The following is a 16,581-nucleotide window of genomic DNA, read 5'->3' on the forward strand; positions in this document are numbered from 1 at the left end:
GAAAGGTATGATAATAGGAGGAATTGATTTAAGGTGTTTTCAAAATAAACAGTATTTTAAAGAGGACATGCTAATGAATACAACAATTTTTAGTTCCAAGGGATAGTAGTGTATAACAGAAGGATTGGAGTGATGGGGAAGAAGAAAAGAAAGGAAAACTAAATCATACTTGCTTCTCACTACATTGGCAACCATTAAAACTTTTTATTTTAGATACACCTTAACCTATCTATGTTTCCATGTGAAACAAAACATCACAAAATACTTGAATATCACAAACTTTTTTTTTTCTGTAACAAAGTGAACGTAATGTGTGCAAAACACTGGTACAACCACCAATCAATTCTCCAAATAAAAAATATCTCTGATATTTGTACATTTCTTGAGATGTGCCAAGATCCAAATATTGAAACTCCTTTGCAGATGCAGTTACAATAGCTGATCTTGCACATTTCCCATTTTGAAGAGGATCAAATAAATAGATAAGGAGGTAGGGGGATTGCAGGTACTTCAACGTATCATTAAGTTAATTCATCAGAATGCACAAGTGTACAGAGGGCGAGCCCTGGTACAGCGGTAAAGTTGTGCCTTGGTGACTTGTTGGTCATGGGTTCGAGTGTAGGCTTCAGGTTTGGATCTGTGCTCCAGTTCATGGAAAAAATAATACATAAATGTTTATAAGGCAACATGAGCCAACAATTAAACAAGAGACATAGAAGAGAAAAGAATACTTTGAGCATCAAATCCAGTAAGATATCCAAGCTAGTTAGAAGTTTCCAGAGATTGTTAATCAAATCCAACTGAATTGCAGGCTCAGTCAGCATGCATTTCTTCCCATGTTGTGCTTAACACAATGTTGTGACCTGAAAAATGTTTTATCATGCAATAACTGATCATACAATGGCATTCCAATGTAAATGAAATAGCAAGTGCCAAATTGTAGACAACTTGTTTATCTATTGTATTCTGAAGGAACCGTCTGTTTTCTGCCCAATCCAACGGTTTCAACCAAAGGATAACACATAACAGTGTCTTCCTCAAAGGATAATACAGTACAATATATCAAATTCAATTTAGAAATGCCATAGAACTGTATTAATCAAGGAAATGCTAGTGATTAGATGCATTAAATCTTCAGGCACAATGCATGGTAATGCATTATTAACTGACAAAAACCCATTCACAGTTCATAATAACCAAAAGACTCGTTTTTAAATTGATGAGGATAGATTGAACCAGTTCAAGAAGTAACTACACGCATGATCTTTGAAGATATCAGTTGAGGCCTCAAGATTGCAACTAGATGAAAACACCTACATGAGTACTAGTATGTCATCACACAGTAACACTACTGAGCACCAACTAGCCATAGATGCAGGTAACATCATGAAGACATGGAAATAGAGAGAGATAAGCATTACAGTTATTACTTTCATTCACCAAGGTACAGATGTCAGAGATCATTACTTAGTAACATAATCTTTGATTGTGTTTGTGTCTATTGAATTCCTAACAAAATTCAATAAGTGGAGTATCAGAAAAAATAAACAGCATCCAGAACTTTTTAGCTACAATCAGCGTGCTTCCGTACTCAGAACACCCACATCCTCAAGTTCAATCGCATATATGAAATGTTTCCACCAGCACATTTCTTATTGACTTGATAAATCCATTTCATAAGTGGATTTAGAGGGCTATTAAAATGAAATTCTATACATTCTTGAACGAAGCTATAGGGATTATTAGTTCTACTGTATAATATTCATTTATCAAAAAAAATAAAAAAATATAGATGAGTTATTTACATAACTTTCATCTCACTTAGCCTATCAAAATTACTCTTGATGCAATGTTAAGGATTTTTCATCATTTAAAGTTATTTCAACTATTACCTTCATCAACTAAACTATTCTAACCATGATTCCTCATGTGAAAGAGACTAAATCACCTAATTTCACTCTCAATCCCCTAAGAGCTAAACCAGTAATTTGCGCTAAGAATAAAGATGCATAAACAAGGCTAAATAACATTATTCTATCCCTAGACATGGGTTACCTTGAAGTTCCTTTAAGTTCTTAGGATAAAAACATTTTCCAATGTTTAAAACCAGGTAACGTACATGTGAATGGATGATCAAACTATAAACAAGGCAATAAACTTAGATAGGAAGCAATAATATTGAAATAACATTAAATGGATACTAAAGATCATTACATCAAAGAGTGTTTGGTATCCAAGCCCCCTACAATGGACAATTTAGCCTTTTATGGTCATGAGAGACTAAAAAATAAAATATGAACAAAGAAAATGGAAGAAGATGAAAGAAGAGCTCTCAAGTAAGTGTTTTGCTCTATTTTGTGCCTTTGCTTACCAACCTCCTCCAAAAAGCATAGTATCACCCTTTTATAATCTCCAAAACATTGCACAATCATGTTTTCCGTAGATGACCGTGCGCTAAGTTTGCATGTGCGCGCTAAGCGCACATGTAAAGTACAACTAGCTTAAGTGACCAACGCTAAGCCTACAAACGTGCGCTTACTGCTCATACTCGATACAGCTGGCTTCACACGTCGTGTCAAAACTGTACAAAAAAATTGAACAAAATACTATAATTTTACTAACTTTAGCATTCTCGAGATAAAAACTCAGAATAAGTTAAATTTCTATCTTTTAAAGTCAAAAGAAGCATTAAAAGAGAAAAAATTAGGTAATTACTATGTAATTTAAACGTACAAACTAAGTATACATTGCAATTATCACTCAACTTCATAAAAAATCTTAACACCTGTTGATATAACAAACACCAAAGGGAGAGGAAGGAAGCGAGATGTGATGGATTTGGCTACTGGAGTGGTAGTGGCCTAATGTCAGAAATTCTTTGTGCCCATGCCAGACTCATTTTTTAAGGATTACTTATGGTAGTAGGATGTACATTACACACCACACACCAAATAATAATCATGTACACATTACACACTCCACCTAATTAAGTGCCGATTTTTTACTGACACAATAGCGTGTAAACACCTTGTTCTTACAGTCTTGCTAACTCATGCCCTTAAGCACTGCTTAAGGAATTAAAAGAGGAAAAAAAATATTGCTAATCATATAAAAGCACATTTTATGTGTTTTCTAAATAAATAAAAAATGGTGAATTGTTCAAAACTGAAGTAAAAACACAATGAATAACTAGTGATAAGAGTTTATTATTGTGTGACATTATAAATTCCAAACCCTAATGCATATCTTAACAGGACTCACTGAAGGAACAAGGCCTCTTGGTTAGGGAAATTTATCAGGAATTGGAAATCAAAATTTGAACTGAGAGCAAAATTGATTACATAAAAATGACTCAGATTGGTTGGACTTAAATCCCTCAAACAGAAATTTGTGCCTTGTTTGTTGAACTTTCCCTGTTGTACACGAAAGGTGCCGGAAATTTACCTTAATCCGGTACATTACTTTATGAGGAACTCACAGATTCAATGCAAAAAAACTGGAGTTTAAGCTACCACGGTATGCAACAAATCGTCGGTCCCATGCCACCGGAACCCTAATTGCCTAACCCAATAGAAAACATTGAAAAACCCTTAGTGTGTTTGGATGGAGAAATTTAAAATTGGGAGAAATTTTAAATTATAAGAATTTTAAATAAAACTTTTTTATTTTCAAAATTTTGTGTTTGGATAAAAAAAATTAAAATTATGAGGATGAAAAAAATGAATGAAAAAAAAGAAAAGATATGTTTAGTGTGTTAGTTATACATGTTCTTGCTCACACCCGACCGATATTTTATAAGAGAACTCCGAGAGTGTTTCTTAAAGAAAGAAAAAGGATGTAAGAAGAGCACGAAATTGAAATTCCAGATTTTTTTAATTTAAAATTTTAAAATTTTAAATTCTTCATAAAAAAGACATCCAAATAATAAATTCTAGATGATAGAAATTTAAATTCTATGATAAATTATTTTTCTTAATTAAAATTCTTTATCCAAATAAAATCTAGATATTTTCGGGAGAAAGGAAATGATTTATTTCTAGGATAGAGATAGTGAAGATGGTCCTCCCACATGTGATTCTAATTTGGGCTCATATGTAGCCTTTAGAATCCACGTCTTATCCTTTTGTCCATTCCATCTTGCTACTTCTTCCTCTTGAACTGACAAATAACATTCTTAAAGAGCAGCATAATTCTTCAAACCAAATATGCAAATAATAAAGATTAAAAACCAATAGATGTTATACTTCCAGGACCTATATTCCAGAATATAGGGTGCAATTCGGAAAGGAATTTCAGAATAAATATATTTCAAAATTTGTAATCCGAAATACATGTTCAGATTACACATTATATTCTAGAATAGGGGTTCCGTAAGTATAACATGTAAAAAAAAAAGACTGAGTTTAGGAGAGGGTGGGAGCATTTTTTGTTCGTTTGGATATTTTTGCTTTTCAATAAGCACGGGAAGCAAAAATAAGGGTGAAAGAAGTAATTTCCTTCATCTGTTTATTTTGCCCCAACTAATTGCCTGACGCGAAGGAATACATACAATAAAATGAACCTTAATGTTTATGTATGGTGTAATTTTACCTTATAATTTAATTGCAAATTATTATTTAAATTATTTTAAAAAGTGATAAATCATACATAATAAATTAAGATGAGATAACTGCATAAAATATTTTATATTATTAATACATAACTTTTTTTTCTCATAGAAATAAATGAAATAGTACATTAAAAATATAGAAAATGAAAATTCAGAAAAATGTCATGTATGGCAAATTTAGTTAAAAATTACTAATATAAATATATGTATATATAGGATGTTCAAAATCAAACCAAATCAAACCATATCTTATAGTTATATTTATTTTTTAATGGATGTTTAGCTTTACGTAACCACCTTCACACAAAAAATTATTTAGCCATTATTATTTTATATTTTTAATTATTATAGTATGTGTTTTGTAATGTACTTTCTATAATAAGTGTAATATGTGATTTTTATTCTGATTATTAGTAATAAGTAAGATTTATTATCTTTTTAGTCCTTAACTTTTTGAAATTTATGTTTGTAATTTTTAAATTTTTTCATCAATTTTTTGTTCTTTAACTTTCATTTCATCCTAACTTTTAGTCCATTAACTTTTTTTCATATCTTTATTTTTAGTCCATTAAAATGATTAAAAGTAAGGATGAAATAAAAGTTGAAGGACTAAAAATAAGAATAAAAAAAATTAAGGGACTAAGAACAAATATCAAATGTTTACAAACTAAAATAAAATTTAAAAAACTTTAGGAACTAATAAGATAGTTTATCCCCTAATAAGTCTTAAATAACTTACTATATCTCTTTTGCTTTTATAATCTAGGTGCATTACTTTCATATAAATGTATCATTAAAAAATAGTGTTAAAAACCAAGTGTTCAACAATTTACTATTATGTTCTGTAAAAAAAAAAAGTGTACTATTATGTTTTAAAAATAGTTAGTAATATTATTTTATAATAATACTAAATAAAAGTAAGAAAATAATTTTTAACTAAAATATGTTAAATGAAAATTAATAAGAAAATTATTTTTTTACATAAATATATTTTATATTATAATAATAGATTAGAAATAAAAAAAAAATATTCAAATCAATCACAACCCATTGACTTGTCTCTTAACAAAGCCAAAGCTATAAAAGTTGGTTGGGTTTGGATTTGTTAATATATTTAAATCGATCGAAACAAATTTCATCATGAACTAAAAAGTATATCATGCCTAAATTTAATAAGAGGTTCACAACATTGGAGGAACTGGATAAGAAAAAAGAACAATTTTAGTTATAAGATATCTAAAGAAATCATCTCTAAAATTGAGATCTCATTTTGTAAGATATCTAATGAAATAATGATTGAGAATTTTTAACACTCCTAAATATATAGATAATTGAATATAAAATTAGTTATTTTTATGTTCATTTATGCAATAATATATACCCGTTGATATAATACTTTTAATGGTTATGCATCAAGATAAAATAAATTTACACTATCATTTAATTATAATTTATGGCTGATATGATTTTTATAAAAGTAAACAAATTTATCATACATAATAATATGTGATTAAATAATAATATAAAATTATTTTAAAAAAATCTTACAAAACATAGCCTAAATAACGTTCATTGTATTTAACATAATGTTTCTTGTAAGTAAACCTATATCATTTTGCTTAAACACATTTCTCACTCATACTTATTTTATAAACTTAAATTCATATGATATTGATATTGATTTTATAATCTCTAATCTGAACACAATATAAGATTATGTAAAAAAGACACATCAAAATATTAAGGGCATTTTATATACATGTTTCATCTAGTTGACTCATATTTTAAAGTACTGTTTTCTGATAAACAACAATTTCTTAATTTTGTTTGAACGTCCGTTTGTGGGTGATAGAAATCAAAACAAACACACACTAACGAATACATAATGAACATTATAATGAGAATTTTATATAATAATATTGTTAAACTAGATCATCTGTTAGTTTTTTTTTTGGAATAATCCAAATCTTAATGTTTTTGATAAATATGTTTTCTTTACAAAATTAATTTAACTTACTCAATAAATAAGCTTAAACACCTTAACGTGATTTAGCCATAATAACCTTTCAATAGACGGTTTTGTTCTAATCTCTAGCTAGTAGCATGTTTTTCATGGATAAGCTTTTTTCTTGCAATAATGTTAGTTAAGAAAGAAACTTTTGATCAGGTCATGTAGAATCTTGTAAAAGAATCACAACCATTCAATATGAACGAATTTTCTACATATTAATGCATAAGTTAAATATGTTAAAAGTGTTAGAAACTGAATTAAAAAAAAGGGTTAGAAATAGAAGGTTTTTATTAGAAAAAAATATTATATTTTTTTATGAAAAAGAGTTAGAAAATTTATTTATTACATAATTTTTTTTAATCAGACGATATCTGAAAATTTTTTAATCCACATTTAATTCAATTCCTCCATTTTAAAATAAACTAATACTTTTAATTATTATTCCATGTTCAAACCGAAATATTTTGATGTGAACTAAAGTAGTATAAGATAAGACCCCAGTCCTGCTGTCAAAGAAAAGACCAGACCCCATTCCCTTTATTTAACAAATTTTCCCTGCGTGTTTCCCACGTGTCGAACTTTTTTTTTGGACGAAACACATACTAGGCATGACACCCGTGCAGAACATGGACGGGGAGTACTCTCCCGCTCCCCTTGTCTCTGCTACTGTGATGAGTATATTTTTTGTCCCATTCTTGTTATTTGACTCCGAGTAGAGATCTGTGGGGATCCCGTTTAATATTAAAACATGTTAAAAATTATAAAAAAATATAATTTTTTTATCTTAATTTTTTAACAATAATAAATTTAAGGTTTAATTTTAAGTTTAAAATATGACTAAAAATATAAAAATAAATAAATAATAATAGTAATAAAATCACACAAGTATAAAAGCATCCAAATCAAATTACAAAGAATTGAAAATAAACATAAATAAATAAAATAGAGGAATAACATACAATAGAGGAAGAAAAATTTGAAGTTGTGAAACCCAGAAATGCACGATGCGACTCGAAGAAGAAAAAGGTGCAACGAAAGCTTTCACGAGTTCACGACTAAAACGAACAGTGAAGAAGAAACGGTGAAAACGGTGAAGAAGCGAAAAAGTGAAAAGGATGAAAACAGTGTGAAACGATAAAACTAACGGTGAAGAAGTGAAGAAGGAACAAGGGTAAAGCAGTGAAGAAGGAACAAAGGTGAAGAAATATGAATTTGATGTAACGTTTTAGGATTTGGGTAATGTTTGTGTCTTTATGATTTGTAAGATATTAGTTATATATATATATATATGATAATTTTATTTTTTTACTGATAAAATACTATATTAACCCTTATATTTATGTTATACATATTATAAGTTATGAGGGTATATAAGTAAAATTCTATATACGCGGGGATACGGGGACCCTGCGGGACAGGGAGCATAGTCCCCGTCCCCGGATTAGCTGTGGGGTGTTTTTCATCCCCATCCCGTCCTCGTCCCCGCGGGGAATCTTTCCCCGACCGCAGACCCCGAATGGGGCAGTTCCCACGGGGATCTTTGAGTTACGGGGAGAATTGTCATGCCTAACACACACCCACACATCATGGTTGGTGAGTCAACACTATGTTCCATTTTATGGAAAATTATTACATAATTGAAATTAGTGATATCAACTAATTTTCAGATGCCATATAATTATATTTTTTAATTTGTTAAAAATATTAATAACATATAACATAAAATTTAGTAAAGATATTGCTACATGCATCTAATAAAAGTGCGATATTTTACTAGAAAGAAAAAAAATGAATCTCTTGAATTGGAGTTAAAGACTCAAAATCGGGCAAAAGCAAAATACCATGATCAACGAAATCTTGAAATATCTATCTCAAACCAAGAAAAAGATATTGAAATCGATTATGTAAGATCAAATAATGAAAAAATAGTAAGAGTATAAAGAAAAAGAAAGACAAGAACAAAATGGAGGCAGAACTTAATTTCTTACTAAGAAATTTTTTGATTTTACATTTAAATTGAAATAATTTCTTAGGTCAAAGAATATTTAACAATGTCAAAGTATATTGTCTCCTTATTAGATTAAAAAATTTAAGAGAAATTACAATCTTTATTCAAAGAGGAAAGCTAGGTCTAGATATTATGATGATTCAAAATCAGAAGAATTTAATTTTGAAGTTGGGGATTGAAGTAATAAGATCATAACAAATTGATAAATTAAATTCATAAATTAAACTATAGAAAAACTAGATTTATAATTTTGAGACAAATAGGAAATCAAATATATAATTTTACCTTTTTAATTTATCAAAAAATATTAATAATGTGTCACCGTTAAATCTGTTTTACATGCAAGAAAGGTCAATAGTACTATTAACAAAATTTCTATCTAATCAAAATTTATTTTAAATTAAAATTAAGAAAAATACATTGAATAAAAAAAATTGGTACAAGTTTACAATTTCAAAAAGTTCAATAACTATCTATTGTTGTATAAATTTACCCAGAAATTAGTATTAGAATGATTTTGAAGATAATTATTATAAAAATTAATAAATTTTCATATAAAATAATTCATAATTATATGATAATATAAAATTATTTTACATTGTAAATGCATATTATGATTCTATTAAATTTTATTTAATTCATATATTTAAAAGAACTCTATTGTGTTAATGATATTATTATTAGTGAAGGAATGTAGTTTAATTGATTAAGTAGGCCTGAATTATTATAAATTATCCACTATATCACTGTCTTCTATTATATTTTTATGGATAAAAAATATAACATTATGATTATGATTTCTTCATTTCTTGTTAATTGCGAGAGTCAGTAGCGAAATCCCCCCACGAAATGAAGGGTCGGTCTTTACACTTATTGCCACTTTCCATCATAAGCAGGGTCGGTCTTTACACTTATTGCCACTTTCAAGTTTCCATCATTAGCTTTGGACTTATCCTTCTTAATCCCACTTTCTTCTCTTTCACTTCCATGCGAAGAGATCTTGCTTGATTCGAAAAGGAAGGAACTTGAGACTTGTTTCTCTCAGAGATGGCGTTGCCTAAGGTTGATTTCGAGGTTGGAACTGATGGGGTTGCTGTCATCACTATGTGCAACCCACCCGTCAATGCTTTGGCCATTCCAAGTCAGCTTCATTCACCAATTCTCCATTTTTTATTACTTTTATTTTAATTTATGTGTGATGTTTTACTTTTGTTGTTGTTGTTTGATTAGTTATCATGGGGTTGAAGAACAGATTTGATGAGGCAGCTAGGAGGAATGATGTGAAAGCTATAGTTTTGACTGGTAACCTTTATGATTTATTTGGATGACCCATTTGTGATGATTTATTTATTTATTTTAAGATGGTGGCTTTGCTTTATACTGCAATTGAAGACAGTTTGATTGTTAACCTCTTGATTTCAGGCAAAGGTGGCAGATTTTCTGGTGGCTTTGATATCAGTGTTATGCAGAAGGTTCACCAGACTGGTAAGTTATGATCACACACATCGGTTTAGTGAAATTTGGATGGATACAAATTACAAATTCAGGTAAATTATGGTTATGAGTATTGTGAGATTTGAACTTTAAATTAGCTGTATTTGCTGTTTTTCTTGACAGGGGATTCCTCGCATCTCCCTGATGTCTCCGTGGAACTAGTAGTCAATTCAATTGAAGGTTCTGGCTGTTCTTTTAGTTTGAGCTTCCCTTGGAGGAAACATTACCTCGGTGTTTCTGTAAGTGTGAGTTTTGCAGTGTTATTAATTAGCATTATTGATAAATGCAGATTCGAAGAAACCTGTTGTTGCAGCAGTAGAGGGGCTTGCTCTTGGAGGTGGCTTAGAACTGGCGATGGTTAGTTTTTTGTCAACGAGAAGCCATGTTGTTCCTTTAAATAAGAATTGCTGTCCAAGTGTCTTCATTAGTGCTTGGAATGTAACACCTTGTTGCGTAGGGATGCCATGCGCGTGTTGCAGCTCCAAGAGCTCAACTGGGTCTACCAGAGCTGACTCTTGGTATTATTCCCGGATTTGGAGGTAATCAACATTTGCATGCAGTGCACATGTATTCAGTAATCTGGAATAGGTGTAAGGAACTTTTCGTCATTTAGTAGCACCTACTGAAATATTAACAAAATTTGTAATTTTTAAGGAACTCAGCGTCTTCCAAGGCTTATTGGGCTGTCTAAAGCTGTTGAAATGATGCTGGTAAGATGTTGACCATTCATTTTCAATTGTTTTGAGTTTCCACTGCATTTTTACCGCATTTGACGAGTGCAAATACTTTTTTAGTAACGTGTGCAATGTACAAAAAAAAGGAATAGAAGAAAGTGGGAAAACTGGAGATCTTAATTTGTTAGCCAAGTGTCAAACGTAATTGTACGCACTATATTTGATGAATATAGACCGGAAGAAGAATTAGAAAGGAACAGACTATGTTTGTCAGTTTGTGTTACTTGAGAACTTCATTACTATGCATAACTTTTTTGCAGGCTTCATTCTAGTAGCAATAATTTTTTCCCTTGGAAGTTATAATGCATATAATTTTACCTATATATTTTTTGAAAAAGCTTTGTGCTGACATAAAATGTTAATTAAATATGACATTGCATTTCTTGCAGACATCTAAACCAATCACGTCGGAAGAAGGGAGGAAATTTGGACTTATTGATGCTATTGTGTCTTCTGAGGAGTTACTAAAGGCATCTAGGTTGTGGGCACTTGAAATTGGAGAGAGGCGCAAACCTTGGATTCGTTCACTTCATAGGACAGACAAAATTGGTTCTCTGTCTGAAGCACGTGCGGTGTTGAAAACTGCCAGGCAACAAGTCAAGAAGACTGCTCCACATTTGCCTCAGCAGCAGGCTTGTGTAGATGTGATTGAACATGGAATAGTCCATGGAGGCTACAGTGGTGTTCTAAAGGTGTTATTAGTTCTATGATATAGTCTTTGTTCAGAAGGAAATATGTGCTTTCTTCCTTCCATTTTATTGACTCTGTTTCTTGTCATATTAATGTTTAGTCTGAGATAGATATTTTTTTAGGTCTAGCATGGTTAGCATTCACAGCTAATAACTAAATCTTATTGCAGGAGGCAGAAGTATTCAAGCAATTGGTCATATCTGACACCTCAAAAGGTTTAATTAATGTCTTCTTTGCACAGCGGGCGATATCAAAGGTATGTGGCTAGATATGACCTTTGTTGGTTTAGGTTTTAATATGGATTTCTCATCTTCTCTTGGCTAAACTTGAGGAAACAACAACTGATTGTTTACTCCGGTTTATTTAAAATGTATTCACCATTCACTCAATATTGTCTTTTGGCAGGTGCCTGGTGTAACTGATATCGGCCTTAAGCCAAGAAATGTGAAAAAAGCTGCTGTTATTGGAGGAGGTCTAATGGGTTCTGGCATTGCTACAGCTCTTATACTAGGCAACATTCGTGTTATACTCAAGGAAATCAATTCTGAATTTCTTCTGAAGGGAATAAAAACAATAGAAGGTAATTATTCCAGTCATGTGAGTGAAGTAGGAATAATTGGATACCCATAATCAATTTGTGACGTTGAGATAATTGGATGCAGAAGATCAATTGTTAATTGGTTGATGCTAATAATAAGCTGTTGTTAGTTCCTATGAATAGTGTCTTCCATTGTCTGAGATTTTTATATACAAATATCATGCTCAGAAGAATTATTCTGAGGACATTTTTAATATGCACCTGCTATCAAATGGTTGGTTTAATATGCACATCAGCAATAGTACATTTTCAGGACATTGATTAGTATACGTAATTGTTATTAAAATGGATGTTAATGGCTTAATGCTCTTAGCTGTAAGTATTATTTGAAGGATTTATTACAACTTTGGTGGTATGGTTTTCTGAGGGATGAATTTCTCCTTAAAGTTTTTAATGGAACAGAAGGAAAGGCTCGTGAAAAGTGTAAACTACTCTCAGTCTCATCCTTGATACATACTATAATTTTGTAGCATTTTTAATGTATTTGTTTTATTTTGCATGACAGCAAATGTTAATGGCTTAGTAAGAAGAGGAAAGTTGACGAAACAGAAGGCAGATGCTGCACTGTCACTGCTTAAAGGTGTTCTGGATTACTCAGAATTTAAAGATGTGGACTTGGTCATTGAGGTTGGTTGCCTAAAGTCCTTATTGTTTTACTTGGAAAATAGCTGACATGGTTTAGAATTTTGGAATTTGGATCCTTTAAAGAACTTGGCAAAGTGTTTTTCTTATAAACATTTATTCTTCAGTTCATTTCCTCAGTTTCATGGCACTGGATACTTTTTAAACAGAGGAAATATGTAACATTCAACAGAGGATATATATGACATTTCTTGCTGATACGGTTGTCTGATCAAATTTAAATAGCATGAATTTTCTCTCTCTGTAGGCTGTAATTGAAAATATCAGTCTCAAACAAACTATATTTGGTGATCTTGAGAAGATTTGTCCTCCACACTGCATTTTAGCATCAAACACATCAACTATTGACCTTGATGTTGTTGGTAAAACGACCAGCTCTCAAGATCGCATTGCGGGTGCCCATTTTTTCAGGTTATATAACTCATTTTTCTTGTTATTTTCAAATATCTTCTTTCCACTGGGATGCACGTTCATGTGCTTTATAGTTTATTTAATGACTGCAGATCCCACACTAGATCTTAGTCAAAAGGCTAGTATTGTTATTTAGTTAATATAGCCACATTATTGCCCCAAGAAGATGCTTACAATTGTCATTTGCTCAAAAACAATGTAACTTTATACTACACACTTACCCTCTGCTATAGAAATTTCTGAAATCTGGTAGCTAATGTCTCAAAGCTTAGATATTGAATTACATGTCTCTTGTACTAAGATCCTGTTTTAAATAACTGACGACATGTTTTATGGATGCTTTCTGACTTCATTTCTTAATATACAGTCCTGCCCACATTATGCCACTTTTGGAGATTATACGAACTGATAAAACTTCTGCACAAGTGATTGTTGATCTGATAACAGTTGGCAAAATCATAAAGAAGGCACCTGTTGTGGTGGGTAATTGCACTGGCTTTGCAGTGAATAAAACATTCTTCCCATATTCACAAGGTGCCCATTTGTTGGTCAACTTGGGTGTGGATGTTTTCAGAATCGACAGATTGATATGCAACTTTGGCTTTCCGATTGGACCTTTCCAGTAATTCTCTTCTCTTAGGATTTCTGTATTTCCCAAGATACACGTCAATTAAAATGTCACACTTCAATTGATTTGTTTAGTCCATGTTAACCCTCTTCCCTGCATCCCCAATACATGCACTTACAAATTAACACTATGCATGTGCCAATGATGCTATTTCAATATCTTGAAGTTTCTAGTTCAATCCTATGTTATAGAAACTGTTTGAAGTCAATGTGGCATTTTGAAACACAACTTTAAATCTCAAGTTACCAACAGCATGCTAAAACTAAGGACTGGCATAAAGAAAAAGTTAATGGTTTCACGGGTATGTGAGGAACCAAGCATTAAGTCTTGCACTGAAGTTTGTAGTATGAAGTCAATCTTTCTGTGACTTGCAGGCTTCAAGACTTGGCTGGCTATGGAGTTGCCGTTGCTACTTCAAAAGTATTTGCTGATGCATTTTCTGATCGCATATTTAAATCTCCACTGCTTGATCTTCTGATCAAATCTGGGCGAAATGGTAATAGTGGATCAATGTGTTTTTTTTTTTATAATAATTCCTACTTTCTCTGTACAGGGAACATTTTGTGTGAATATAATCAATTATTTCTGACCTTGGCTATCTCTGCCCTACCAGGCAAAAACAATGGGAAAGGGTACTACATTTATGAAAAGGGTGGCAAGCCAAAACCTGATCCTTCAATACTACCAATCATCGAGGAGTCTAGAAGACTTTGCAATATTATGCCCAATGGAAAGGTGGTTTTATTTGGCAGTGTCATGTAAAGACTCCCATTTATATTAACATTGCATTGAAATTGACATTATTGCTTTCCAAGGGTTGGTTTAATCTAAGCTTCCTCTCTCAAACTAGATGGAAAATAGATATTTGTCTGTCACTGGGTGAAGGAAAACTAATAGTTTTTTGTTTTATTTTCAGCCTATATCTATTACTGACCAAGAGATTGTGGAGATGATACTATTCCCAGTAGTTAATGAGGCATGCCGTGTTCTAGAAGATGGAGTTGTTATACGAGCATCAGACCTTGACATTGCATCTGTTCTTGGAATGAGCTTCCCAAATTACCGGTTGGATTTCCTTTTTTTCACTCTTTAAAATTGACATAACTGAGAAATGGGACCAAGGAGATAAAGCTGAGTAAAATCTTCAAAAATAATATGCGCAGTGTGCAATAAAGAAATAAAAACCAATAACCAATAAGGAACAGCAACAAAAATGAAACAAAATGAGATGTGTTGTTAGAGAAAGCCAAAAGGTGTTACTGGTCCACTAGCTAATTGCAAGTGATATGCAGCACAACACAATTTTATTGGGGGAAAGCAAAAGAGAATCTGTCGAGATTATTTGCTAAATCTTTTTGTGCCTATTATGCATCAACCAAGGAGCAATGAAGTGCATGAATCACTAAGGAAGGGCATTATAAAGTTATCACATGGTTACATAATTAAATATAACAATTTGCAAACTGTTTGAACTCCTTATAAACTAAACTTGTGCCCAGGTTGCAAAACATAATAATTGTTTATGTTTAATCAAGATCTGATGAAATGTGTAATTAGTATCTGCAGAAAGTAGAATTGATAATGTCCTTGTGTCCCATGTACTTGCAGTTTCCTCCAGCGTTTGTGTTTTGACTTTTGAACAGTTTGCATGCTATATATGTCAGCCCTGTTTTTTAGCTTGTGTCTCATTTCAATCAATTTTTTTGGCAGGGGTGGCATTGTTTTCTGGGCAGATTTGGTTGGGGCTAATCATATATTTACCAGCCTAAAAAAATGGGCACAATTATATGGTAACTTCTATAAACCCTCAAGGTATTTGGAAGAAAGAGCACTCAAAGGAATTCCTCTGGTAAGATGCATGTTCTTTATTTTCTAATCAAATTTCATGAAATTCAGTTTTAATTATGTATATGATTCAATCATATTGATTATTCAAACATGTTTAGGGGTACATGGGAAAGTTTCAACAATTTAAATTAAGAAAAGAAATCTAAAAGGAGCAGTAAATAAAATTGTCTTTCTTATCATAGAAACAAGATAAGTGCTTGACATTGTATTTTGTATTGGTTGCAGAGTGCACCTGCTTCATCTACTCCAAAGTCAATGGCGCGTCTATGAGAAAGCCAATTGTTCAGCATGTTGGATGTTCTACAATAAAAAAATGTAACAACTAATGTTTGCTTCCTTCCTAGATTAAATAATAAATTAAAGTTGGTTTCACAAAGAGAAAAATTTAAGGAAAAGAATTGTTTCTTGGGGGTGACGAGTAAGGCCTCAGTATGCTACTTTAATCAAGTAATTTCCTTCAAGTTTGGTATGTGTTTTAATTTTACTTTATTTAACATGTTTGCTTAGCATGAAACTACATTCTCAGCGTAACAAAACGGTTTCAGAACTTAAATTATTATGAGCTAAAGGTTAACAATGTGAATTTCTTTTCGTTTTATTTTTTTAAGATAACTGAAAATTCTCCTATTTTTCTTTCCCACTTTGTCTCCTTCTCTCTCTTAATCATCTTCTTCTCTTTATGTTGTGCAAGTGTAGTTTGCTCTCTGCTTTCATTTTCACGATTCCACCAGTTGACCAAAATTAATCCAATAGATATGCTCTTTTTCCTCTACTACAAAACTCTCATGTTTCATCCCAATCTGAATTATCTCATTCATTCAACTAATAAATCCAAAACTGCAGCTTCATGCTAAACTGTATTCAAACATTGTGGATGAAGGTTGTTTGATTGTTTCATTTGGTCTGTG

At 31.6% G+C, this 16,581-nt stretch overlaps 1 protein-coding gene and 1 long non-coding RNA gene across 3 annotated transcripts; one reads left to right on the plus strand and one right to left on the minus strand.

The window, feature by feature from the left end:
* Positions 1 to 154: 154 nt before the first annotated feature.
* LOC121175103 (uncharacterized) lies at positions 155 to 3,605 on the minus strand. The gene is made up of 3 exons (XR_005892153.1): positions 3,445 to 3,605; positions 732 to 2,581; positions 155 to 637 (listed from the first exon to the last, which is right to left on the minus strand). It is a non-coding gene; the product is annotated as an uncharacterized lncRNA (long non-coding RNA).
* Positions 3,606 to 9,444: 5,839 nt separating this feature from the next.
* LOC100780325 (peroxisomal fatty acid beta-oxidation multifunctional protein AIM1) lies at positions 9,445 to 16,134 on the plus strand. 2 transcript variants are annotated; one of them, XM_003528857.5, is made up of 18 exons: positions 9,445 to 9,769; positions 9,859 to 9,930; positions 10,051 to 10,113; positions 10,246 to 10,302; positions 10,412 to 10,479; positions 10,580 to 10,661; positions 10,777 to 10,832; positions 11,246 to 11,548; positions 11,716 to 11,802; positions 11,952 to 12,126; positions 12,650 to 12,771; positions 13,034 to 13,197; positions 13,565 to 13,819; positions 14,200 to 14,321; positions 14,439 to 14,560; positions 14,742 to 14,890; positions 15,536 to 15,674; positions 15,899 to 16,134. In XM_003528857.5, the coding sequence occupies exons 1-18, from the start codon at positions 9,676 to 9,678 to the stop codon at positions 15,941 to 15,943; spliced, it is 2,175 nt and encodes a 724-aa protein (XP_003528905.1). In that variant the 5' UTR covers positions 9,445 to 9,675; the 3' UTR covers positions 15,944 to 16,134. The 2 variants fall into 2 exon arrangements, with proteins under 2 accessions (XP_003528905.1, XP_040872872.1); XM_041016938.1 differs by lacking the exons at positions 15,536 to 15,674; positions 15,899 to 16,134 and having other exon boundaries at positions 14,439 to 14,583; positions 14,742 to 14,843.
* The last annotated feature ends 447 nt before the right edge of the window (positions 16,135 to 16,581 follow it).

The sequence above is a fragment of the Glycine max genome, chromosome 7 (genome assembly GCF_000004515.6).
Source record: "Glycine max cultivar Williams 82 chromosome 7, Glycine_max_v4.0, whole genome shotgun sequence".
NCBI classification, from domain to species: domain Eukaryota; kingdom Viridiplantae; phylum Streptophyta; class Magnoliopsida; order Fabales; family Fabaceae; genus Glycine; species Glycine max.

Coding starts and splice junctions, on each gene's coding strand:
- LOC100780325 (XM_003528857.5), top strand. CDS start 9,676: ATGGCGTTGCCTAAGGTTGATTTCGAGGTTGGAACTGATGGGGTTGCT. Junction 9,931..10,050: donor GAAAGCTATAGTTTTGACTG/GTAACCTTTATG, acceptor TCTTGATTTCAG/GCAAAGGTGGCAGATTTTCT. Junction 13,198..13,564: donor GCGGGTGCCCATTTTTTCAG/GTTATATAACTC, acceptor CTTAATATACAG/TCCTGCCCACATTATGCCAC.